General features: G+C 54.1%; 1 protein-coding gene across 1 annotated transcript; it reads left to right on the forward strand.

Annotated features, from left to right (window-relative positions):
- The first annotated feature begins 7,464 nt into the window (after window positions 1-7,464).
- TMEM183A (transmembrane protein 183A) lies at window positions 7,465-19,066 on the forward strand. The gene is made up of 8 exons (XM_088534433.1): window positions 7,465-7,598; window positions 8,087-8,176; window positions 11,014-11,169; window positions 12,833-12,992; window positions 13,819-13,999; window positions 17,128-17,208; window positions 17,708-17,863; window positions 18,764-19,066. The coding sequence occupies exons 1-8, from the start codon at window positions 7,502-7,504 to the stop codon at window positions 18,947-18,949; spliced, it is 1,107 nt and encodes a 368-aa protein (XP_088390559.1). The 5' UTR covers window positions 7,465-7,501; the 3' UTR covers window positions 18,950-19,066.
- Window positions 19,067-24,857: the final 5,791 nt, after the last annotated feature.

Consider the following 24,857-nt stretch of genomic DNA (forward strand, 5'->3'; position numbering starts at 1 on the left):
CAGAAAGCCAGTTTTCTCACAATCCTCCAACTGGCCACTTCAAGATCCCAGCCTGTGACAGGAGCCTTTGGCTTCATTCACAGACCAGCCCACAAGCTCTACCTGCCCTGCCAGAAAACTAATACGGTCAAGAAGCCAAAATCTGATGGATAAGAAGGCCTGTGAATCAAAACTAGTCCCCTTCCCTGCCACCCATGCCACAGAGGGTCCACCCTAGTCCATGGCTTAAACCAGATGTGTACATTATATATTTGCTGCAGGGGACTAGACACCACGGGACACACACACTGAGGGTTAACAGGGATGCAGTGTCACACTGTGTTTTCCAAGAGCTCCTAAAGCGCGTGGTCATTGGGACACAAGAGCATCCTTGCAGGCAGTGCCAGGCTCAGCAACGATGGCCATTTCCCCGGCAGCAGCTGAGGTCTGGGCCATCGCTTTGGTGAAATGCAGCTCAGGAGGGGCTTGGGGGGCAATTTCCTTGAGGTGGAGGTGCCACATCAAGGAGGAGTCTCCCCTCCTGAGGCTGTTGGACTCTGATTCCCACCATGCTCAGTGGGGATCAAGCATCTTCGTCCTGAAAGCCCCTGATGCACACACCTTGGAGCACCGACAGCACAAGAAATAAACGTTCATTTACCCTGAAGATGAACATAGCTGCTGCATTATTTAAACAGCAGATCTCTAGAGCAGAATTTCACACTTTGTAGCATTAACAGATGTCCCACACTGAGCCATACAGCGATATTTAAATAAAAAATGGTGGCTGTACAATAGCCAAACCATTTGAGAATTAAAACGCTGGTATTTTTAGGCAGCAGGAGTACGTGTGGGAGACATCTCAAAGTGCAGGCTGATGCCATTTGCTGCAGGGCAGTTAGAATTAGATTTATTGGCAACATGAGATTTGGAAGCGACACCAGCACTCATGAGGAGCCATGCAGTGATCAAGAATGCTGAGTCTTATTTTAGTTTCATTTTAAGGGACAGAATTTCTTCATCTGTGTGTAAATATATAGCACATGTAGACAGAAAGCATCATCTGCAATGATGCTCTAGTCACCTATTCCAAAAAACGGTCACTGCAAACATCTTGTAACTAAATTAAGTTCAAACAAGTGAAAAAAAAAAGAAAAGCTCTTTCCTAAATATGGCAGCTCCAAAGTGATGACAATGATCAAGCGACCATTGCCCAAGTTAGGATTCTAGGGAAGGAGGGAAGAGAAGTCTTTTCCCTCCATCAAACACTAGCTTTCTCCGGATGGCACGTCCGGATACTGGTCAGGTAAAATCCTTTCTGGATCTGCTGATCACAGAATCACAGGATCACAGGCTGGTTGAGGCTGGACAGGATCTCTGGAGACCAGTTCAATCTCCTCTGCTCAGGCAGTGTCACCTACAGCCTGTGACCTAGGATTGTGCCCAGATGGTTTCTGAATATCTCCACAGAGGGAGATTCCACAACCTCTTTGGGCAACCTGATCCACTGCTCTGTCACCTTCTCAGTGATGGACCTTCCTGTGTTTCAGTCTGTGCCTGTTGCCTCTCGTCCCATCACTGGCCACCACTGAAGAGCCTGGCTCCATCCCCTTTACACCATCCCTCAGGTATTTGTCCCATTGATAAGATCCCCCCTCATCCTCCTCTTCTCCAGGCTGAACAGTCCCAGCTCTCAGCTCCTTCCTCCTGTGACAGAAGCTCCAGTCCCTTAACCAGCCTGGGAGGCAGAATGTGACCGTCATGGTCTTGGCTGCTGAGGGAAAGGGCCACGTCTGCCCTATGAACCTGGCTGCTCATAAGCAGCACCTGATCAGCTGGAAAAGACGCCCTGTGGCTTCTCAGGCTTTTTGGGAGGATACAGAGGAACACCCAGCTCAGCCCAACTTAGGAAGCAACTTTGGCTTTGCTTGCACTTTGACGCTCAACAGAGAGAAAATAAATGAAGGCAGGCTGCTGTGCATGGGGACTGGAGAGCCCGCGTCCCCAGGAAGGGATGGGGAGATGTCTCCCCAAGGGATGCTGGCAGCGGCTCTAGGGACCCTGCTCTGTCTCCTGTGTCCCACCAAAGCCTGCAAGCAGCTGCCTGCACTGCTGCATCCCAGAGAGGAGCAAGAAGTGAGGAGAGCAACTGTTACCAGGCAGGGGGAATCTCCAGGACTTCTCCTCAACAGCTCCTTATCTCAGCGAGGTTTTCCAAGCAGCAAAGCAGGGCCCAACATCTTGGTTCACTCCACGCTGCCATGGGGCCTTCCAGGAGCTTGGCTTCCCCTCTGCTCCCGCAAGGCTGACTGCAACCCTCCTCCCCAGGCTCGTGTGGCCCCAACGCCGGGGGAGCCGGACCTGCCCGCTGGAGCAGGGCACATGGGGACATGGGCATAGGGTCCCCCTTGGTGCCAGCCACGTATCCGCGCTTGGGCGTCGCTTCCATGGCCTTCTCCATTGCCAAGGGGGCAGCACGGGGGGATGCAGCCACCAGCGAGGCCGTGCTCAGCCGCGATGGGGGACACGTCACCAGCACTGCAGGACAACAAAGGCGCATCCCGCAGACGCTTCCAGGATTTACCCTGGAGTTTTCCAGCCTTGCTGCCTCTCCTCTTCACCGACACCCACCAGCCCTGGCCAGAAACCAGCTCCAGCTTGCTGGGGAAGCTCCATGGAAACACTTTCCTGCAGATCCACGAGAAAAGCAGGATCGGTTCCGCCGCAGGAGCCTGCAGGACGCGGAGCGACCGTGGCGCTTCAGGAGCGCTCGGCCTCCAAAAGCAGAGCAGGATCTCGCAGCCTCGACCCGCAAAATCACACACTTGCAAGGGACTTGCCTGCATTTGGGGCAGTCAGGGACCAGAATAACTCCCTCTCCTGTCTCATCAGCATGTGAATAAACCAGCCACGGCTAAAAATAACCTCCGGACCTTTTCTGACTGCTTCCTACACAGCCATTTTGGGGGGGATGCTGGAAAGAGGCTGAGTTCTGCTTAGCACAGCTGCCAGGCACTGGATTACAGGGAAGATTAACTGGATTACCGAAGCTGTAAACTTTGCAAAAAAGCCCATCTTCTCCCTCACCATCTCCGCAGGCCCTGGCGTTCTGCATGCAGAATGGCACAACACAACCAGGCCCTTTTATTCGCGACTAAGAGCTTTAGCTCGAGTTGACGGTACCTGTGCTAATGCTCTCGAAAAGCCATAAACCCTCTTGCCGTTTTTGGAAGCTGGGAAAGACCGATCCTGGCAGGAGCTGATCTTTTGGGGACGCACCGCACCAAGGAGGCTCCCAAAACGGCGAGCGCTTGTGCTGGCCGTGCTGCCGCGCGTTCCCAAGCTCTTGCCATCCCGTGCCCCGGCCGGCTCTTACCTCTCGGCTAGCGATGGGGCCTCTTTGCTGGCCAAACCCCCCTGGGGCACCGGGAGGCTGTCAGGGCCCCGCGGCAGCGCGTTTATTCTGTCCCCGCGCATTAGCCGCCGCTCGGGTGCTGCTTGCAGAGGAAGCGAAAACCATCTGTAATTACGGAGGCCAATCGCTTCCACGCGGAAAGAAGGCGAGACAGAGCTTGGGAAAAGCAGCGAGCCGGCAGCGACGCGGGAGGGGGGCCCCTTCCCTCCCCGCGGATCCTCTCCCCTCGGGGAGGCTGGAAAAGCGAGGCCGGGCGGCGCGAGCCTCCGTCCCCGCTGCGCATCCTCCCTCCCCAGCACAGCAACTGCTATTTAAGGACATCGGCCACGCGCCGCCGGCGTCTCGGGGCACCGCAACCTCCCCGGCACGCGGCGTGCGGGCTCCGCATGGCCGCTGCCCGGCCTCAAAGGCCTGGCATTCCAGCCGGGAACTGCCCTCTCCTGGAAATGGGTGCCCACAGGCTGGATTCGGGGGGGAAAAGAGCTCTGTGCTGCCACCAGCTTTGATTTCTTGCTTATTTTTTTGGATGCAATTCCAAGCAGTCACCCAGAGCCGGTGCATCCGCATGCTCGCTAGGGGAAGCGTGGAAGAAATTCAGAAATGGGAGCTGAGAAAAATCTGCATTTCAGGCAAATTTGAGCGTTGTCAATCCTGCAGGATTACAGCGCTGGAGAGGGCAATCCCCATGCACCAATTTGAGGTACACTGAGGTACATTCAGGAAGGAAGGGGTGTCCTTTGGCAGGACGTGGGGGCATGGGAAGAGGCCCCTCCTGGTTGGTGACATTTCACCCCAGTTTTTGGAGAGATTCGGACAACCGGCTCCGTTAGAGGAAGGGGTTCCCTCCATAGCCCACTTGCTGGATGGAAATCACCACAATCCCAGTACTGCACCCCGAGCACGGCTTTCCACAGAGATGAGGGAGCTGGACGAAGACCCGCTTCAACCCCACAGCACACGTCATACCGATAACATCCCCAGTCGACCCCAGCACAAGTAGGATCCAAACCCAGCGCTACCGGCACCGCTTGGCCAGCGAAGAGCCTTCCATCCCTCCTCGCGGACGCCGCTCCGAGCGCCCACGTGCGGAGCATCCCCGGCAGGTCCGAGGGGGATTTTCGCTTCCTTGCTCCCAAATGGCAGCTCGTGGGAGCTCCCTGGCACCCGCACTCGCCTCCAAGCCCCCCGGCACCCCCTCACAGCCCGCTGAGCACTGACAAGTCCTGGCCACGCGGCTGGGGAGCCCTGCTTGGGCCCAGGCGCCGCGTCCACAGCCGAGCTCCACTCCGTGGTCACCTCCCTCCTCCGTGTCATGGAAAGCAGCTGGGATTTGTTACAGCATCTATTGCTACTCTTGGAAGGAAAGCCAGGTAAGAGATTCAGTACCCTCCCTGCCAGGTAACGGCCCAAAAACCTCCCGGCTGCTTTTGGGAGCTATCTGGGAAGCCTCAGGCACGCCAGAGCACTGTGTTAGCATGAAATTAACTGAAATAAGGCTCCCAGGTTCACTGAATGAGCTGGTGGCTTTCTTGCCTTGCTGGGGAATGTCACTGAATGGCACCTGGCGGGCAGTGGTCAGACGTTTGTGCACAAATTTGTCGCTCCCTGCTGCCCCCAAAAGCACAGAAACATCCGTGAGCATTTCCAGATGGGTCTCCTTTGGGTTGAGCAGACTCTGACACCCTGCAAGGAGCTGATCCCCTTGTTTAATCCCGAATCTGCCAAGCCCCGGGTGATCTGGCACCCCAAAGCCCCTTCTCTGCTCATCAGTGCCACCCTGGCATGCCAGCCCGGGGAGATGCTGGAGCCGGGGGAGCAGGACGCTCAGCGCAGCCCTGGTGCAGCACACGAGCAGGAAGGGCCTGTGCGCGAGCTGGGAAGGCACCTGGGCACCCGCAAGCCCCAAAGGGGACCGCAGGGACCAGCTCTGCTCACGGATCCACGAGGAACCATCGGGAAAGCACCCGGAGAGCGAGTCCTGCTTCCCTACCCGCACTGTCCTGGGATGCTGGGATGGAAGGAGCGCATCGCGGTGTCCTCAAGGACACGGGTGCCAGCAGCTCCCAGAGCATCGGTGCTCCAAAGCCACCAATTTTCCACCTCCTCAAAGCCACGAAGCCCCCGCTCCAGCCCACGCCACCGCGTTCACTCAGGCACCCAACCGGCGGCTGCGGCTCGTGGGCACGCGGGCGATGCGGCCCTGCGCCCGGGCCCGCGTGCAGAACCTGCTCCAGCAAACGAGCAGATGGCAGCAAATGAGCTCAGGCAAACGCTCTGCCAGCACCCACTTGGCCCGAGCCAGGGTGTCCCCAGAAGGTTTTGAGGAGCTTTTAACAAAACGCCGCCCCCAGAGCCAATTGCGGCTGCAATGCTGCGAGTCGGCGGAGAAACAAGGGTGAAGGGTGGTGGGTTTGGGAGGGAATCGTGGTGCTGGAGGCAGCTGCCACAGCTGTGACACGGCTGCGCTGACGCAGGGGAGCGCGGGGACCGGCACCTCCTGGCTGGCTAAGCACCGGGGAGGATGCTCGCGGCAAGGATGCTCCGATCCAGCCCGGAGCTTGGGATTAGCAGGATGCTCGCCGGCTGGTCCGGCCTGCAGCTGGGTGCCGGGAGGATGCTCACGGGAGGGATGCTCACGGGAGGGATGTTCACGGGAGGGATGCTCACGGGAGGGATGCTCACGGGAGGGATGCACACGGGAGGATGCTCACGGGAGGGATGCTCACGGGAGGGATGCTCACGGGAGGGATGCTCACGGGAGGGATGTTCACGGGAGGGATGCTCACAGAAGGATGCTCATGGGAGGGATGCTCGCCCGGAGGATGCTCAGGAACTGGATCCAGCACGGAGGGAGCCGGGAGGAGCCGCCGCTGGGAAGCGGTGGGTGCCGGAGGAGGCCGCAGGGAAGGACCAGCTCGGCCGGGATGGGTAAGGTGGGGGCCCTGCAGAGGCGCGGGGACACTGGAGACCAGGGTGGAGAGGGCCTGGGAGCGGAAAGGAGGGGCCCCCTCCCCACTCGTGCGCCATAGGGGCTGCTGTCCCCTCCCTCCCCCGTGTCCTGCGTGGGCGGGGGACGCGGCCACCCGTGCCCCCCCCGCTGAGCATCCCGGAGAGGGGGGGGCTCCGCATCCCTGGAGGCACCGGGTTGGGCGGGATCCCAATCCCCCCCCCGGCCCAAGGGAAGGGGGGGCAGCGCGAGCCCCCCCGCCGGGCGCCCCCCGCCCGCACTCACCGCCGCCGAACGCGCTGGAAGCCGCCGCCGCCCGCGCCGCCGGCCCCGCCCCCGCCGGGCCCCGCCCACTGCGTCCCTGCCCGCGCGGACACGCCCCCTCCAGGCCACGCCCCCGCCCCGCCGGTGTGGCCACGCCCCGCGATGGGGGGGGCTGGGGTCGGGGAGGGGGGCAGGAGGGAGCTGGGGGGGCAGGAATGTCCAGGGGGTGGGAAATATCCTGGAGAGACAGGAAGCTCCTGGGGGTGCAGGAGCCTCCCTGGTCATAGGAACATCCCTGCGGGATCCTCTGCTGGGGGGCGGGAACATCCTTGGGAGGCAGGAATGTCGGGCGGGGGGGCAGCAACATCTTTGGGGCAGCGGGAGCCTCCCTGGGGGCCAGCTCCCCGCTAGGGATCAGGCACCTCCTTCGAGAGCAGCATCCCCCATGGAGCGGGCAGGAACCTCCCGTGGGGCTGAGCACTCCCCCGGGAGCCCCCCCGCCGTGTCCGCTCGCCGTCTCCCGTTACTGGGAGCACTGGGCGGGGGGGGCGAATTCCTCGCAGGCTCCGTTCCTGCGGACACTGCGGGGGCAGGAAGCCCGCGGGCTCCGTTATTGTGGACACTGGAAGGACCGTTTAACCCCAGCCCCGTTACCGGGGGCGCCGCAGACTCCGTTACCGGCAGCGCTGGCGGTGGGGGGGGGAGGGTGTCTCCTCACAGGCCCCGTTACGGGGCCTTCGCCCTGCCGCCGTGACGTCAGAGCGCCGCGCCGGCCAGGCTCACGTCGCGCGATGACGTCAGCGTCTCGCGAGGCGCCGGTGGCCGTGGCGGCGCGGGGGGGGCGCTGTGCCCGGGCCGGGCCGGGCTGGGCCGCTCCGCTCCGCGCGGCCCGGGACATGGCCCCGCGCGGCCGGCCCGTCGCCGCCGCCATGCCCAAGCGCGGCGCCCGCAAGCGCCTCAAGTTCCGCGCCGACGACGTCTGCTCGGAGCGCGGTGAGCGCCGCGGGGGCGGGACCGCGGCCGAGGCCCCGGGGGGGTCGGGGTACCGCGAAGGGGCCTGGGCGCCGGGGAAGGGCCCGGGCTCCGGCCCGTGGAGGGACAGGGAGCGGCCCGGGCCCGGGCGGGCTCTGGAGGCCGAAGCGGCCAGGGGGGTCTGGGCACCTGGGCCTGGCTGAGGGCAGAGGGGAACGTGGGTGGCCTCGAGCTGGGCCCTGGCAGCTGCTGGGTCCCTGAAGGAGCCGCCGGGCCTGGAGGTGACCTCGTGTGTTGCGGAGGAGGGTGGCGTTTGGCTCTGCCTAAGCGTGGGCCGGTCCCTTATGGCGTGGGGGACCCCACGGGCTGAGGCCGAGGGTGGCACCGGGCCCACGAGCCGCCGCCGGGCCCTGTCCCCGCACTGCGCGGGGGCAGCTCCCGCCCGGCCCCGCCGCGGTCCCGGCCTCTCCCCTGTGCTCCTGCTCCCCTGACATCCCGGCTCTCCGCAGTGACCGTTGCAGATTACGCGAACTCCGACCCAGCCGTCGTGAAATCAGGACGGGTGAAAAAGGCCGTGGCCAACGCGGTGCAGCAGGAGGGTGAGTGTGCGCTGGGCAGCCCTGGTGGCCCCTGGCTGGGGGCTCCTTCCCCCTCACTGCACTGTGCAGTTCCTGGGAGATCTGGGGAAATTCCCCTTCCTTCCATGGCCTGGGAGATCTGGCTGCTTAGTTTGATGCCTGAAAATGTCTATTCTTCTGCAAAATCAGGTAATTAGGATGTTAGACAGGCAGTTTTGTAGAAAACCTCCTGCAAATCCATCTCAGAGTTACTCAATCTTTGTTAATCTTTGTTGTCATACATGAAAGGCCTTTTTCCGTTTAATATTGTGTGTTTTCTCCCACCTGAAGCAGAAAATAACAAGATAGAAGTTTCTATTCTTTACCACGTCATGCAAAACTGTAGACAGCTTTATTGGCAGCTTTTTTTCTGAAGAAACCCTTTTCCAGTGGGAACGTGGTTTTGGTAGTTCTGCTGTGAGTTTTATTTTCCCCTCTGTGCTGCAAACTGCTGTGAGGTCTTCTGAGAGTGTTGCTGCTGCTTCAGTGCAAACTGAATAAACAAGCAGCTTCCTGAAAGGTTGTTGCAATATTTTGTTATCTACTTCCTTCTTGGCTTCTAGCTGTTGAGGGTAATGGGAACTTTCTGACCTCACACACCCTATTTGAGAGCAGTTAATGTTTACAGCTTGTCTCTTTAAGTGGTCACACAGGTAGAGTTGGGGCGGAGGTTAATTTTATAACACAAACAGTGACTGTGGAGCTCTTTTTAAATGAGAGAAAACTCATTATCTTGCTGAAACCTCACATGTTCCAGCAAAAGGTGCTCTTTGTGCAGGTGCCTGTTTGGGGCAGCTGTACTGGGTCGTGATGCTGCTGAATGAGTTTTTTTCAGCCACTGTTACTCATGTTTTTCCCATCATGGCACCTCTGTGTTCTGGAACAGCCTTCCCCCTTCCCAATCCTCCTCCTGTTCGCTGTTGGATATTCTGTTTCGTCTCCAAGTGCTGCACTTCAGCCTCCTGTGTCGCACGCCGTGTTGTCTGTTCCTTCTGCGCCCCGTGTCCCAGTGTCACCTGGTGCAGTGGTGACTCAGGATGGCAGCAGGAGGAGGCCGCAGCCTCTGCCCAGGGCGGCAGCTTTTGGCCTCGCTCACCCACTGCCTCCCTTTGTGCCAAGTGGACTTGGCTCTGGGGGCGGTTGCCGACAAGCAGAGAGTTTCACGGGCGAGCAGAGGCTGGATGGAATTTTCCTGGGATTTTCCCTGCCCCATCCTAACACCTCAGCAAGGGTCGTGACCGCTGTGAGATAAGGAGCGAGTGTCTGTTTGGTGAGATAGCAACACAGAGCAAATTTGGGGTATGAAGAGAGGTATCAGCTCTGATGTTGACGTGACAGGGATTTTTTCCAGGCCCCTGTCAGAGTCTCTGGCTGTTGCTTTCCCTGCAGAGTGTCACCATCTTGCTGTCCTAACGCCCTGTGATTTGCGTTGCCATCGGCTTGTCTTTGGCTGTAGAAGGTCCCATAGAGAGGGCAGTAATTTTTGACGGCTTGAAGGGGAAACTGCTGCCCTGGCTGCTTGCGCTTTGCACTGTGCAAAGAAAGGAAGAATTGGTTCAGGAAAGGACTGACAGCATCGCCTCGTTGCTGGGTCGAGTCCTTTGCTGGGGCTGAAAACCAGGCTGTGCCGTCCCCCTTCCTAAACTGGTCAAGCTCTAACTTCAGACTCTCTCCTCCTGCCCTTTTACTGTTTTGGAACCTCGTTTTTCTGTGGTCAGAAGTAAGAACATGTCTAGACTAAGCTTATTTTTGGTCAATTCATATTTTTTTTCCTGTCATTCCCATCACTTAAAGTCTAATAGCTCTTCTCTCTCTCTGATGGGCCTTACGATGGTAACTACTTTGTATAAAAGTTTTTCCAACCTTAAGTTTGCTGGGTTAGAAAAGCTCAGGCAGTATCAAGTCCGCTGTGGCAGCGTGAGCTGCCTCTGGCTAGTCAGTCTTTTTTCCATGCGAGCACTTTGGGTAGAAATTCAACTTTTCAAATTTGCATAACTGAGTTGTGCAGAGAAATGACTGTTTTTGCAAAGACTTTGTGTGATGCTGCTGTGTTTAGGGCCACACTTTTTTGGGGGGGGGGGTGGAGGGGACTAACTGATTACAGGCTCACACTTGAATTTTTCTGCCTAATGAGCCCTCAGTTAATAGACTGAATTTCAGAAATGAAGTTTCCTAACAGTATTATCTTAAACATCTCCCAGGCACAGCAAAGGAGCACTGAATTCACTTGCTGTTTTCCTCATTAGTCCAGGGCTCTTTTCCTTCACTAAATGCTAGGATAATTTGAGCTTCAGCGCCTGGCACCGGGTTACACTGCCGGCTGCTTCTCTCTCTTCAGCCCCACAATCTCTTTATTGCGGGTATCAAAGGGCTAAAGGGCTACCTTTGCTGTGTGCATAGGACAGTTACGGGCTGCCTTCCCACAGAAAGAGTGGCCGTGGTCGTGCCAGGAAGCCCTGATGCTGGGGAACCACGAAAGGTCTGTTTCGTTCACAATTGCAGCTGGCTTCAGCTACAGCAACAGGATCAGCTGCTTAATGTGCTGGAAATCAACCTCGTTGCTCATTATTTAAGGCGAGACAGAATAATTATGTTTTCAATTCACTCGCCCATGCTAATCTTGCTCTGGCACGGTAATCCGCAGGCCCAGGCTTCACTTGCTTGTGTCACTACAGAGCTTCACCACGGCTAGAGTGTCATTTCTTAGCAGTGGCCCTGGCAGAGATCTGACTGCGCTTGGGCTGAAAGATCTCCTGAACTTGGACTGCCTCCTCCTCTCCTCCAGCGCATTCAGAGTGTGTCGTTGCTTCTTGTTCTAGTAAAATCCCTCTGCGGTTTGGAAGCTTCTTGCGTTCCTGCTGAGGAAGTTCTCTCTGTATCTGGAGACTCTTGTGACAGCAGTGATGAAACAGACACAAAGGAGAGTATCAACGGGCGACCTGCGTCCAGAAAGAAGAAGAGCAAAAGGCACAAAGGTACCGTCGTGGTCCTCTCCTGGGACAGCTCTGCGGGGGCTTTTCCAGGGTGTTTTTCTGTCTGTGGGTTAGGGGTTGTTATTACAGACTAGTCCCGTGGCTTTTCTTGGGGTTTTGAAACGTGTGTGCACAAGTTGAAGGGATTAAACCACCATTCCCAGCTCTACCAAGAAACCTGACGTGACTTGGACAAAAACGTTGACTTTTCATGAAGGTGGAGGCTTGGGCACACAATCCAAGTTGAAGATCTTGTTCCTTTCACTGATTTAGTCAGCCTTGCTGCTCTATTGAAAGAGTTAGGAAACTCTGCTGTGTGTGGTACTCTGTTCTTCACTGAAAGCATCGGTGAGGGCAGGATTTGCTTTGAACAACAAAGCACCACGTATCTGTGGGCAGAATCCAGGCTTTGTTTTTAGGATATTTCCAAACCTGCCCTTTGCTACAAATGGGTTTAGAGAGCAGCTGAGTGAATTTAGCCCTAGTGTTACCATGGAAAGCTAATTCTGAGGAGCTCTATCCTTCAGTGCTTATGCTTTATGCAGCTCTATAGTGTGTAAAGTTATTATGTAAAGATACTGATTTGTGTAACTAATCATCCCCTGCAGGTTGTAAATACACAGCAGTCCTCTGGGATGGGATTTCCATTGCTATTTATTAAGTTGTCTTTGGAAATCCTGGAAGGATAGGAATATCCCAATAGCTAGTTTGGGTGTGGAAAGACAGTTTCTATTCTACCACTTTATTTTACTTCCAACAAATTGTTTAATTTCCCTATCATCCTCATTTTAAAACCCAGCTGTTGTAAATCTTATTGCCCAAAGAGTTCAGCTAGCTGCTTAGATCAATCGTGCAGTAGCAGAGAGTTGAGGAGTGCTTTAATCTAAATAAAATTCATACTTTTTAAATCTCTGCTCCTGAATATGAAGAAACAAACACTTGAAAGGCTGCCACCTCTTTTAATTATTTTTAAGCAGTACAAGTATGACAAGGACAAGTACAAATCTACAGATCTTTTTCTACATTCTCATTTTAAATTTGCTCTGTCTCTTCTTGAGAGCTAGGTGCAGACAAAACTTAATATCTTGAGCTGTTCTGTGTCTTGTCCGAAAGGACATCTGTTTTTCATTTGAATCCCTATTCTCCTTTCCATATACCACTCTTGAATGAGGTCCTTTAGCCTCTTTACTTAAGAATATTCCAACAACTAATACGCAGTTGAGTAACTTAATTGTTCCTTTAAAATCTTATCTCTTATAATATATTTTTGAGAATTGTCTGTGGGAAAACATGATTTTGTTAACTTAAAGGCACTGCTAAAATGAAATGAATCTGTGAAGCTTCAGTTCTTTCTGCAGAGCTTTTAATGCTTCAGAGAGGGAGAACAAGCCGTTCTGTTCTGTATTAATTTCTTTAGTTTGCCATCTTTGATTAAAAGTCAGACTTAAGAAAGCAGCTAATTAATGAGAAACTGCAGTAACTGGGTGTATGTGCTGCCTGGCAGGGCTTCTGCAAGAATCTTATGACCGTTCACCCTGTGCTCAACCCACGTACACAAACTCAAGTTACTCACACTGTACGAGCAGTGGAAAGCATAGGCCTTCACTCTAGCTGTGCTTTGGAAAAGAGGTTTTTTATTACAGTAACACATGTTCACTGCATTTAGAAAATCCCGATGGTGACGGTGGAGAAGAATATCCCATAGATATCTGGCTGCTGCTGGCATCCTACATTCGCCCTGAAGACATCGTTCGCTTTTCTCTGATCTGCAAGAAGGCCTGGACTGTTACTTGCACTGCTGCCTTTTGGACCAGGCTCTACAGAAGGTGAGGCTCTAGAGATTGTTTTATCAATAGATAAATCCTACCAATAGGTAGGATGCTTCAGTGGTGACCAGTGAGCTGCAAGTAAGGGAATATTACAGGATTATATTATATTATAGGTCCCTTTGGACACTGAAAGGCTGCATCTGCTTTGGGATCTGGAAAGGGATCTCTGCATGGCAGCATATTCCCACATGCTCCATACAAGATCTCAATGCCTGTTCTGGTTTTGTGCTTGCCAGAGCCTGCATGCTTCTGTTGTTAACACAGAGAGCACATGGTTATGAATTCAGAAAGTGAGGTCAGGCCATTGCCTGCCTTCAAAAAAGCAAGCATGATTGACAGAAAACTTGCCTTGCCTGAACTAGCTTTGATTGTGGTCACCTTCTTCTATTTAGGAAGGCAAAAAGGAAACTAAGAGTAGTGCCAAGAATTTAGGAGTCATCTTCCGGGTGGTAATGGGTCATAATAAAATAGGGAAGAGAAGAAAAGCAAAGAAGGGGTCAGAATATGAAACAAATCCTCCTTTCCTAGTGCGTGCCACTCACGCTTGCCTTCAGGAGGGAAGATTTGATTTCTTTTTAATGGATCTGTTGCTCAGGAGGGACGATCAACAAGAGTACAGAGCAGTTTGTGACTTTGTGAGTGCCATGTGATTTCATGTAGAGACTACAAAGCTCTTGCAACGTTCCAAGTTGATCACTGGTCCCCCCCGTGTTCATTCAGATGTTCAGGTGTTGCTCAATGATGGTTTTTGTAGCTCTTTTCTACACATCTCCCTGACTTTCTGACCCTTCCAAGCATGTTGGCTTTGTCCTTTGCTTTTCAGGCACTACAGCCTCGATGCGTACCTGCCCCTCCGCTTGCGACCAGAATCCATGGAAAAGCTGCACTGCCTCCGTGCGTGTGTCATCCGGTCGCTATACCATATGTATGAACCTTTTGCATCGCGAGTCTCCAGGAATCCAGCTATTCCAGACAGTACTCCTAGCACTTTAAAAAATTCCAGAGTAAGTGCTAGTTCTTAGGAGGGGGGATGTGTTTGAGATGTTGCTTTTTCTGTATTTTTATTCTATTTCGAGGAGAAAAAAAATCTTGTTTAGATGATCCTCAGTTAAGCTTGGTTTTTAGAGGATTCTCAGCTTAGAAGTAGTGATTTTTTAAAGATTTCTGGTTACTTGTGTCTGTACAGCTGCTGCTATAAGGGATCTTGCTTACTTTTCTGAGTGCCTAAATCCTACCATGATAACTTTGTAATCAGCAAAAACACTTGCTTCACTGAAAATCAGAAGCGCTGGTGATATAATTTGTAGCTTTCCCATCCTCTGTTCCAAATTTGTTGTTGAAAGGAGGTTGAGGTAGGGTCAGCATTCATGTCTTCTGCTTTATTCTGATGCTGTCTGCCAGAATACATCTTTTCTCCATAGCAGGCATCTGGAGAGCATCAGAAGCGACACTGGTAGCCTCAGAAAGGGACTCGTTTCATACTCCGTCTCCTCTAGGTCATCCGTTGCCTCTGGTTTCTGCGAGAGGGAGGGTAGGGAGGTTGTGAGCATGGCGAAGTGCAGAGCAAATGTCTGCCTTGGGACAGGGGCTGCAGTTGTGTTGGCCTGTGAAGGATTTGTCTCTGGTGTGGCAGGCAATTCCCTTTGCTATTCCAAGCTTGGAGCACTTGCATATCCTTTCCTCTTTAATTGCTGTTATCATTAACTCTGAATTGCCTTTGTGTTTCTTGTCTGGTTTTAACTCACAACTGGTTGACATTCAGGGAACAGCTTAAGCAGCAGCGTGAATTCCCCCCGCTCCAAATCCAAACGCTTGGTGAATGAGGCTTTTGGAATGAAACCAAAGGGATTTTGGTTCAACCGTTCTTTCCGTGCCACAGACAGCAACCTCATCTGCCTGGGTGACACCTCTCCTTCCCTGCCTTCTTCCTTCCTCTCTCTGTGAGGATACTGGGAAGAGTGTTGCCTGCGTAGGGAGCAGAGTTAGCAGCAGTAGCACAAGCAGGTGGTGCTGCAGAGCAGGAGTGAAGCAGCGTTTCCGCGTGTAGGTCTTTCGTCTCTGCATCCAGAGCTTTCCATTCCCTCTCCAAATCCCCAATTTGGATGTTGTCTGTTTTAAACAAAGACCAAAATGCTTCTAGGAAATTCCAACCTAAGCTTAGTGCTTCTGAGCCTGACTTCCCACCAGGGCATTCCCACTGCTGGGACGTGCGGCGCGGCCGTGCGCGCTAGAGACCCGTGAGGTGACACCACCAGGGCTGGCAGCGTAGGAGCATTCACGTTGACATCATAACGGCTTTGGTGCCCACTGCTAGCGCTTCTACTGCACTAACAGTTCTAGAAAGATCCTGGAAGTGCATTTTTTTATTTTCCAGCTTTAAAAAGAGAGAGAGGAAAAAAAAAAAAGGAAATTAAACAGTGATGAGGCTTTGTTAGAACAGTAGAGGTCTGACCCAACCCCTTGGAGCAGAGAAGAGCTATCAGGAGTGTGGTCTTGCTCTACTACTGTGTCGCAAGACTGCGAGCTCCAGCCGCGTTGCTGTGCACGGAGATGTCCGGGCACGGTGGGTGTGGAGGAGGTTCCCTCGTGACCTCCCCTCGTCCTCGCTTTCATGGGTTTCGGTTATACCTTTACGGGTCACTGAAAAGAATGGCAGATGCCTCCGTAAACTGCATGTGGCAAGAGCCCCCAGTCCACAATGTTATTGGATCTAGCTTTTCCTCTTTAATTTCCTTTTTTCTTTCCCTAGCCTAGCTTGTGTGGGACACTGGAGCCGTTATGGTGTCAGCAGAAGTGTTTGCCCTTTAAAGACACCCCCATTATTTTTGGTGGAGCAGCAGGGCCTCCGGCGCGGCTGAAGGGCAGGACGGCTGACCCACGGATGACATCCTCTGCCCCTTAGGAGGTACTGACCGTTTTGTGCTTCGCTACTTGCCATGACCAAACGAGCTGTTAGACCAGGTGAACACAAATGCCACTAACTGTGGAGTTAAACTTGACGGAATTTGCTGCACACCCAAGTTAACAAAGATCTGGAGAATGTTGTTATAGGTGAAACCCGGGGCCGCCGCCGCCTCCCAGGTGGAGATGGCCTGACACGTGTTTCTGAGCTTGACTCCACATGTCTTTGTCGTTCACCATCAAGATTTGTCATTATAGAGATCCTTTAAGGACTGTTATTTATGGACATGCCTCAGACTTTGAGTTAAGGGCCTTGTATCTCCTGTAGCTACTATATATGAAGCCCCCATGGTGGAGACTGGTCAGGCTTGCTTTTACTTGGGGTCACTCTAGCTGAAAATAAGTTATATGTGTACTTACTTCCCCCATCGGCCCGGCCAAGTCTTCTTTTGGAGCAGGAGAGGCTGTGTATGAGCGATGGGGAGCTCTCCTCTCTACTCCTGTTATTTCTCCTCCCGCTGACACTGTTAATAGCAGCAGATAAGACCAGCTGCAGTGGGCTGGTGTCTGTGGTGTGGAATCACATCAGGGATGGTCAGGCTGACTCATTTGATTCTCTCCTTGGCTGTTGAAGGACAGTAGCTTCCACTCAGGGCAATCAGACTGTGCTAACCTGGCACTGTTTTTATACTCCAAAATGTGACAAGTTGGTGCACAGTCGTGTCAGGACCATCTTTTGTCTCTGAAGTGGCTTAGGAACTTCCGTATCTGTCACCTCAAAGGTCATGCCTCAGCCTTTGCATTTCTCTCTGGATTCTTTCCTTCTTGACTCTTTTTTCTGGTTTTGGGTGTTCCTTGCTTCAGTCTTTTTTTTTTTTTTTTTTTCCTTTGGAGTCCAGCTTAAGGGGCCTTCTTGGTGCAGATGTGGGGCATAGAGGAGCAGTTGGATCTGTCCTACTCGGGAAGGGACAAGTGGTGCAAAGGGATTTTTGTTTCGCAGACTAGTGACTACATGTTGTGCCATTCTGTTGCATGATTAATTGACCAACTTCACACTGGGAGATGGAAACTTTGGGGTGTGTTCTCTGAACGTGATTAATTTGAATAAATGGCTTCTGACTGCACTTCTGTAATGGTGTTTCTAATTAGAAGACTTTCTGCCCTGCAAAAACATATTTAAAGTGTTGCCTGTAAGAGCTTCATAACTTTGTGTTTCTTTTTTCTACCTCAGTGTCTGCTTTTCTGGTGCAAAAAGATTGAAGGGAACAGACAAGAATCAATGTGGGAATTCAACTTCAAGTTCAAAAAGCAGGTATGAAAGCTGAACTCTGAATGAAGAGCCAGCTATAACTTTTCTTTTTTAAAAAAAAAATAGAAGGCAGTAACATTTTTTTTGGAGTGATAGAAAGGACAGTCCTGAATTATAACAACAAATGGAAACTCTGAATTCCATGATAGAACACATTGTAAAACTACACTTAATATTCAGTCTATGCTACCAGCCTCTTCAGATTCCTACATTTTTATTTCCTCATTTGTTACTCTTTCTCCACTTGAAGACGTAGATCCTTTATCACCCCAAATAACTAATCCTTAGGTTATTGTTACTCATTACAAACAAAAAGAACAGATATTTTGAGTTTCATGGTTAAAACTGAGCCTAAATCTCAAACTTCTTGCCTTAACTTGAGAAGAATTGCCCTTAGAAGCCAACACGTGCTAATGAAAAATGCAAGTTATGGCTCTCATGATAAATATGCTGTATAAACAACCTTGAGAGTAGCTAAGTAAATATTTATCTTTCTTTCAAGTCACCCAGGTTAAAGAGCAACTGTTACAAAGGTCTTCAGCCACCTATTCAGTATGAGGAAGTCCATACAAACCCTGATCAGGATTGCTGTCTACTGCAGATCACCACCTTTAACTTCATATTTGTGCCAATAGTCATGGGTATGACGTTCACCTTGGTAAGTGTTTGCCCACGCCGGCAAAGTGGGCCAACTTCACACTTAGAGTTTCTAATAGGAGGTGAAAAAGAGACTTCTGGTCCCTGCGGTTTGATGTAAATCATGCTGTTGCACCAGGTAACTAGTTGTGGGCATCTCCAAGTCAATTCCTAGAGGTGTTGCTGAGGATTTCCTCAGTTGGGTTCTGCAGACCCATCAAGTCTTGCCTGTTTGATGTAAACAGTATCAGTGATGCAGAGAATTTGGGAGAAGCTGAGGGTTTGCTGCGGCTGGGAGTGGTTGTTATTGATGCTCCAGCAGGGAACAGTGTTGCAGTGTTTTTGTGGTCCCAGGTTGATGATGTTGGTACCTCACTGTGAGGTAAAATAGCAGCTTTTGAACTCAATTTGACAAACTCAGTTATCCCCAAAGTTGCTCCAAAAAGAAATATTATTTCAGAAAGTAGCAGACCACGTGTGCTAACAGCCAGACAAGCAGTAAGACCCAGGGCATCATGTGTGGCTGTAAGTCAGGGTTTAAAATATAGCCTGTGCCCACGAAAAATTTGGTCTTAGTGTGAGCAATGAGTTGAAGCCTATTTCTGCCAGCACCTGAAATACTGTAGATGGATATAGTTTTGAGTTTCTAAGAGTTCACTTTTAGATTAATTGGAGTTCTTCCATTCATTTGTTGTTTTGATTTTTCCAAAATTCTTTTTTGCATGTGTAGGTGAAAAACTTACCTGCCCAGAGTTACCAGTTCTGTGTTTTAAATGTTCACTTAATCGAAAAGAAGTCATTTTGATACCCAGGGCCAATGATCTGAGACTGTAACCACAGTCTCTGCAGACAGCGGGGTGTTTGTAGAATAGCACCGCTGTCTCGCAGCGCTCATCCTTGCCTGTCTTGCTCTTTCTTGCAGTTCACCATCAACGTGAGTACGGACATGAGGCATCACCGTGTGCGCCTGGTGTTCCAGGATGCCCCCGTTCGCAGCGGCAGGAAGGCCCGGCTGGACCAAGGAGTGCAGGTTGTGCTGGACCCCGTGCACAGCGTGCGGCTCCTGGATTGGTGGCACCCGCAGTACCCCTTCTCCCCAAAAGCTTAGTGCCCTCCTGCGCCCGCACAGCCGGCAGGTGACTGAATCTGGCAGGCTGAAGAGAATTCCTAGGAACCAGGAAATCCTCTTTTTATTTCTTTAATAAATTCTGCAGTCTCCTTGCAAGTGGTTGAAGCTACTGAGCTAGTCTCTATGTATATAACTTCTGGTCAGTGATGGGCAGAGCTAAGTGTAAAGCGGAAAAAAATTTGTAAACACTTTTATGTAAAAATTCACGTTTTATGATTTGAAAGGAGCTCCCTGGAACTGTTCATTTAAAATCCTTTTGGTGCTAATGAAAGTGGTCCTGTTTTCTGTTGTTTGGGAAGAAGCAGGAAACTTTAATATGATGAGAAGCAATTTCAGAAGCAAAATTCATGTTTGTTTTGCTGCAGCATGATTGCATTCAAATACAGTGTGATATTTCGGTGTCTGAGGAGCAGTAACCAAAGCAGCAGTGATCAGCAATGATACCAATTGTCAGATGTGAGGTTTTTTTTTTTAAAAAAAAAGCATAAATGATCAAAGTAATTATTTCAAAGAAGATTTGTAAGGAAAAGGGCTTTGAATGTAAAGATACTCCACGTTCTCACACTGATGTTTCCCCTTGAGAAGATCTAAACTGTTAAAGCCCAAAGATGCTTTTCAGAGATGATGAGCAGAGTGGGGGGAGATGCAGGGGATAAACTAAAAATGAAGCAGTTATGAAGGACCTGAGTTTTTGTACAAGCAATGGAGAAGCGCCGACCTGTTGATGCTGGATAGCCCAGGAGCACCGAGTCCTCAGTGAACGAATCAAGAAGAACCCCCCGAGCTCTCTGGGACTGCCGTGGCAGGGGTTGCTGGAGAAGGGAGCGGGGTGCTGAGTCCGGGCCTGTCGGAATCACCAGTTGTGTTGAGAATGACCCGGGCTTGGGGATGCAGCAGGCGAACGTTGTGGCTGTGACAGCCTCACGGAGGAGCGGGACAGGGCAGAGGGCGCAGGTGAATAACGGTGACGACAGTAACCAGATCCTGAGCTCCGCAGCTCCTCCGTATAAAACATGAGCTTATCGGTCCCGTTTCGTACCAGATCTTGTCACGGGCAGGAATAACCAAGCGCTCTTGTCTTGGCTGTGTATAATGGTCGCTGAAACTCCTGAATAGAGGGTGGCTGGGGACAGAGGGATTTTATCTCCTCGCTTTGAATCAGCTATGCAAACGCTCCGTCATCCCTGCGTCCCCTGGAGCTCCCTGCCAGGAGTTGTGTGTCCCTTGGCCGCTGTGTAAGTCAAGGACACCTGTCCCAAGCTTGCATTTACATTAGATACTCGCTGTGTGATATGAACTTTGAACAAACATATCAGAAAACCGCCTTGCTCTTTCCCTTTTCATTGCTTGGGACGTTGAAGCCAACAGGTGAGTTGTTTTGAAGCCAGGTGATAAAAGGTAAAGGAGGATTTATTTTAACTGTGATAGCAAAGTTCGTTCGTGCTGGAGCTCTGTTAAAGCTGCGGTTGCAGGATACTTTCTGCCCAAGGGCTGTGCGGTAGAAACTGCCCACAGAAAAGGGAAGAAGCTCTAGGGCAAAACATGTTAAATTTTCCCTTGCAGTGTCTCTAGGTATCTGTCAACTCGCAGCAACAAGTCCTCAGTGCTTATGTAGTAGCTTCTTTTTAATACGTTTAAAAATCAACTTTGTAAAGTTCTGCTGTCCTAAGTGAGAAGCCTTTCTTAGCTGGTAGTGTAGGCTGCCCTAGGGAGGAAGTCTTTTCAATCAAAGCCAAGTTTGGAGAAAATGAGGTGCTTTGAAGCAGGTGCTTCAAGGTGGGCTTTGCCGTGCGCCCTGCCTGCGCGGAGTCCTTCAGCGCTCGCGTGCAGCTTCGGAGACTCCCTCCGTGCTCTGCGCTCTGTGTGTCACTGGTGTGAGTCATTTTCTGGAGATCTTGGAGCAGTTGGTGTGTGACTGTCCCGCAGAGGAAGGAGGAGGACGCCGGAGCAGACGAGGGTTTGTCTGGAGCTCTCTCCTAGCGCGGGAGCTGCGCTCGCCTCCGGAGCGGTGCCGCAGGTCAGTGCGATGGGTGACCGCTGTGCGTGTGGCCCTGGCTTTGGGCAGGGAATGTGGAGCATTTCTCAGGGCTGTGCGTTTCCGTATCTGTTAAGTGAAGGTTGTGTTTTAATCAAGCAGATTAGGAGGGGCTCCTGGACTCGTCTTCCCCCCCGAGTTTGCTTATCCCTGAACCGGTGGCTCCTGGTGCCAGGTCCGTGCCGGGCACACGACCTTGGTGCCTGCCTGTGAGGAAGGGCCGTTAAACCCTTGGCAGCTGGGGAGCTGCTTCTGTTTATTCAGGTGTCTTTGAAGGCACCGCGGTGAGTCCCGGGCTCCTCTGCACCCGCGAGCAGCCGAGGGGTCCGTGCATGTCCACACGCTGCTCCCTGGGCACAGCAGAGGAAGGCAGCCTGGGTTTGCTCCATGACATGACGAGGGTCCCGTACGCAGTCTTCAGCCCCAGAGCTGTGGGGCCCGTGTCCCTTGTGATGCCAGAAAGGAGGCGCAGAGCCGGGACGCGGCTCCCTGGCTCCTGTTGTCCTCCCTGTCCTGTCCTCCCCTCGGGGCCCTGCTTTGTTTGTGCTTTGTCCTGCTCTGGCTCCTGAATAATAGAGAGATGGGGCCTGCAGTAACTCAATCCAGCCCCGTTCTCCGGTGTCCCCCGTTGAGGGGGGGCCTTGGCCACCGTCCCGTCCTCGTGCAGCCCCTTTCTGCGCAGGGCTCCGGTGTCGGTGTCGCCGGGAGCTGTGTCGGGGCAGGGTGACAGGACGCTCCTCCCGCCCGGCCCCGGGACCTCTTCTGTGCTCGGCGCTCCCCTCCGCTCTCACTGCTCCTCCTCCCGGCCCCGGGACCTCTTCCGTGCTCGGCGCTCCCCTCCGCTCTCACTGCTCCTCCTCGGAGCGCCGCACCGGGCGCGTGTCTGGAGAGCCGCGTGCACGTCTGCACACTCATCCGTGCACATCTGCATGCACATCTGTGCACATCTGCACTGCTATCGGTGCACACCTCTCCCCGCTGCTCCTCCCCTCCTCAAAACAGCACTTGTACCTGGGGTAACTGGAACCACTTTTCACTCCAAATTAGTTCCAAGGAAAACGACAACCTGCCTCCCTCTAGGCTGCCCCTGTGCAGTCGCAGATTCCTCTCTGCCCCAGACAGGAAAATTGACTTGGTGACTTGAAAAGCAGGAGAGAGAGTGAGGCGTTGGTCGGACGGAGGTTGGAGGTGGCTCCCACTCCGGGAGTCTGGCAGCCCCTGCGGCACTGGGGTTTCCTGGCTTGGTTTCATTTGCGGGATACGCTGGGAAGGGCAAGGAGGACCCAGCGTTTCTGCAGGCGGGTGGAGAGCCGGGACCCACAAGATGAGGGACTCTGAGGGCTCCATCCCGGCCATGACGTCCTCCTGCTACCTCAGGGTTCCCCAGCGTGCCCAGGGCGATGCATCCCCACGTTATTACCCCTTGGAGCTTCCAAAGGGGATCTTTTTGGAGCAAAGTGTTTCCTGCCAGCACCTCGGCCGTATCTCCTCCCTTCTCCAACCCCCCAGCCAAGAGCACCCAAAACGAAGCCTGTCCTGGCCTTGTCCCGCCGCGGCTGCCCGGATTCGCAGTGACCGGTGCCGCATCCTGGCCCTCTGCCCTCCCTTTCCTTCCTGCGCGGCAGGAAGGCCCAGCCCGCGGAGCCGCCGCCGCTTCCTCGCCGTGTGCGATCGAGGCACCGATCCTCGCCGCGTCCCCGGGCTCGCGCCGCCTCCCGGACATTGGCCCTGGGATCCGGCACCGCCCGTGTCCTGCCTTATCTTCCCGCACCTCCCGTCGGCCTCGCGACGGCATCCGCGGCTCGGCCTCAACCGGCACCCGCTGCGCTCCCAGGGACTCTCTACAGCTGAGTTTTAGACAAAGGAGCCTGAAAAAGGAGGAAATCGGACCCAACCAAAGGTAGGATGGGTCTGGGCCAGCCAAAACAGGAGGAAAATAGGGTTGGATTTCCATGTGGATAAGCAGGCAGTGCAGGAAGGGAGAGGAGGCCTGGTGTGGGATGCCGGGAGGGGTTTGTCCCTCTCCTTGGGTGCTGCAGAGGGATCTCTGGCTGGGAGGAGATGAGTCGTTCGGAGGCGCACGCGGCTCTGGGCTGATGTTTATTGCGGATACGCGGTGGCTTCTTCAGCTGTTTGTTCGGAGGTAAATACGGGGCTTGAGGCTGCGGGAGACGCAACAGCGCCGCGTCCCCCAGCCCAGCGCGCGGCCCGGTGGGATGCAGGGCCCCATGTGCGAGGCTGGACCGGGGCTCCCCGTGATGGAAGGAGGGTGGACGGCGGCGACGGCTCCGCGGGAGGGAGACCCCTGGGCCTGGGGCAGGACGGGCCGTGTCCCCCAGGTTGGGCCGTGTCCCCAGGCCTGGCCGTGTCCCCTGGGCCTGGCCATGTCCCCTGGGCCGTGTCCCCAGGCCTGGCCGTCCTGCCAGTTGCCAAGGCCCCTCCTCTGCAGGTGAGGGCCGGGGTGGGGCCTGCGGAGCCGCCGGGATCCCGGCCGTGCTCCCGTCACCCGCGTCCCAGCTCTCCGTGACACCCGGCCGCGCTCCCGGCACCCGCGTCCCGGCGCCGCGTAAGTGTCCGCGCGCAGCAGCCGCCTTGCTCGGGTGCATGGGGAGGCGTCTGGCTGGGGACGGAGCAGCCCAGGGACTGGGGGGCTGCCCAAAAAGGGTGTCCCCAGGCCAGCGGCTGCAGAGACCCCGCTGGGCCCCGCAGGCCCCTTTGCCCCGGTGTCCATCGAGGCCCCTCTGTGTGGTGAAACCGGCGTGGTGACCCCAAAGCTCTGCCCGGGGATGGACAGCTGGGGCTTTTTCCCTTCCTGCCAACGCTGGAATGAGCCTTGAACCAGGGCGGCACAGGGAGAGCGGGGCAGGAGGCCGGGGTGGCTCTGCGGGAGCTCCGTGCCGGGGTTGGGCTCCCTGCTGGGATCCGGAACTGCTCCCTCCCGACCCCGCTGGCTCTGGGAGCCAGACAGGAGCGGGATTTGTGCTGGGGCCCTGACGCCGCCGGCAACAGGCAGCGCTGCCCCGTGGGCATGGACGGGCCGCGCCGGAGGGCACGGGGAGCTGAGACCGTAGGTGTTTGCACTGCTACATCCACGGGCTCTGCCCCTACGCAACAGTTCGCTATCCAAGAAATCCCTTCTGCCAGCAATGAGGGTCTCCAGAGCTCCTGTCAACCCTCCAGGGTTTGGGAATACCCTGGATGTTTTTATTTAGCAACGTGAAATTCCATTTAGCAACATGAAATCGTAGTTCCAGCCCATTGCAAGGGTTGGGTCTGTTCCTGGTGCAGGAGCGATCGCAAACGGGTCAGACTGGAGCCCGGGATGGGCAATGAAAGCAAGGCCACGAATTTCGCTGTCTCCTTCCCGGCCGTCGCGGGCTGAGTCACGGCTGCTGCAGTCGCCGGGCCCGTTCGCAGTCTCCTGTGAAGCAGAGGAGCTCCCCGCTGCTCCGGCCACGCGCCCTGTGTCCCAGTGCTGCTCTGGGGCCTGCCGGGCAGTGCGAAACCGCAGGGAAGGCTGCACGAGCCAAGGGCGCTGGGCAAGAAACGGGGCCGGGAATGCCCTATGGAGGAGCCCTGAGCACCTGGGCGCGAGGCCAGGGCCGCCGTCCTCTGCGTTCTCCCATGGAGACGGAATCGCTCGGGGTAAAGGGTGCCTCGTTGCACAACAGCCCGATTAGGGGGTTGCGATTCCTGGCAGTGTCTGTTACCTATTGTTTTCCATTGAACCTTCAAAACAGGGAAATGCCGGAGCGATGAGGAGTGGTGGGGAGTGGAGGTGGGAGCGGGGCCCGTTTCCTGCGGGCTCCCCTCTGCCCCGGTGCTCCTGTCGCGCTGACACAACCGCTGCTC

Source organism: Tinamus guttatus, unplaced genomic scaffold (genome assembly GCF_059628265.1).
Source record: "Tinamus guttatus ecotype Peru unplaced genomic scaffold, ASM5962826v1 Tinamus_guttatus_pri_ptg000563l, whole genome shotgun sequence".
NCBI lineage: Eukaryota > Metazoa > Chordata > Aves > Tinamiformes > Tinamidae > Tinamus > Tinamus guttatus.

Bases quoted from the DNA above. Each gene is read 5' to 3' on its own strand.
- TMEM183A (XM_088534433.1), top strand. From the start codon at position 7,502: ATGGCCCCGCGCGGCCGGCCCGTCGCCGCCGCCATGCCCAAGCGCGGC. The intron at 11,170-12,832 runs GTACCGTCGTGG...CACTGCATTTAG, and splicing joins GAAGAGCAAAAGGCACAAAG to AAAATCCCGATGGTGACGGT. The intron at 14,000-17,127 runs GTAAGTGCTAGT...TTTCTACCTCAG, and splicing joins GCACTTTAAAAAATTCCAGA to TGTCTGCTTTTCTGGTGCAA.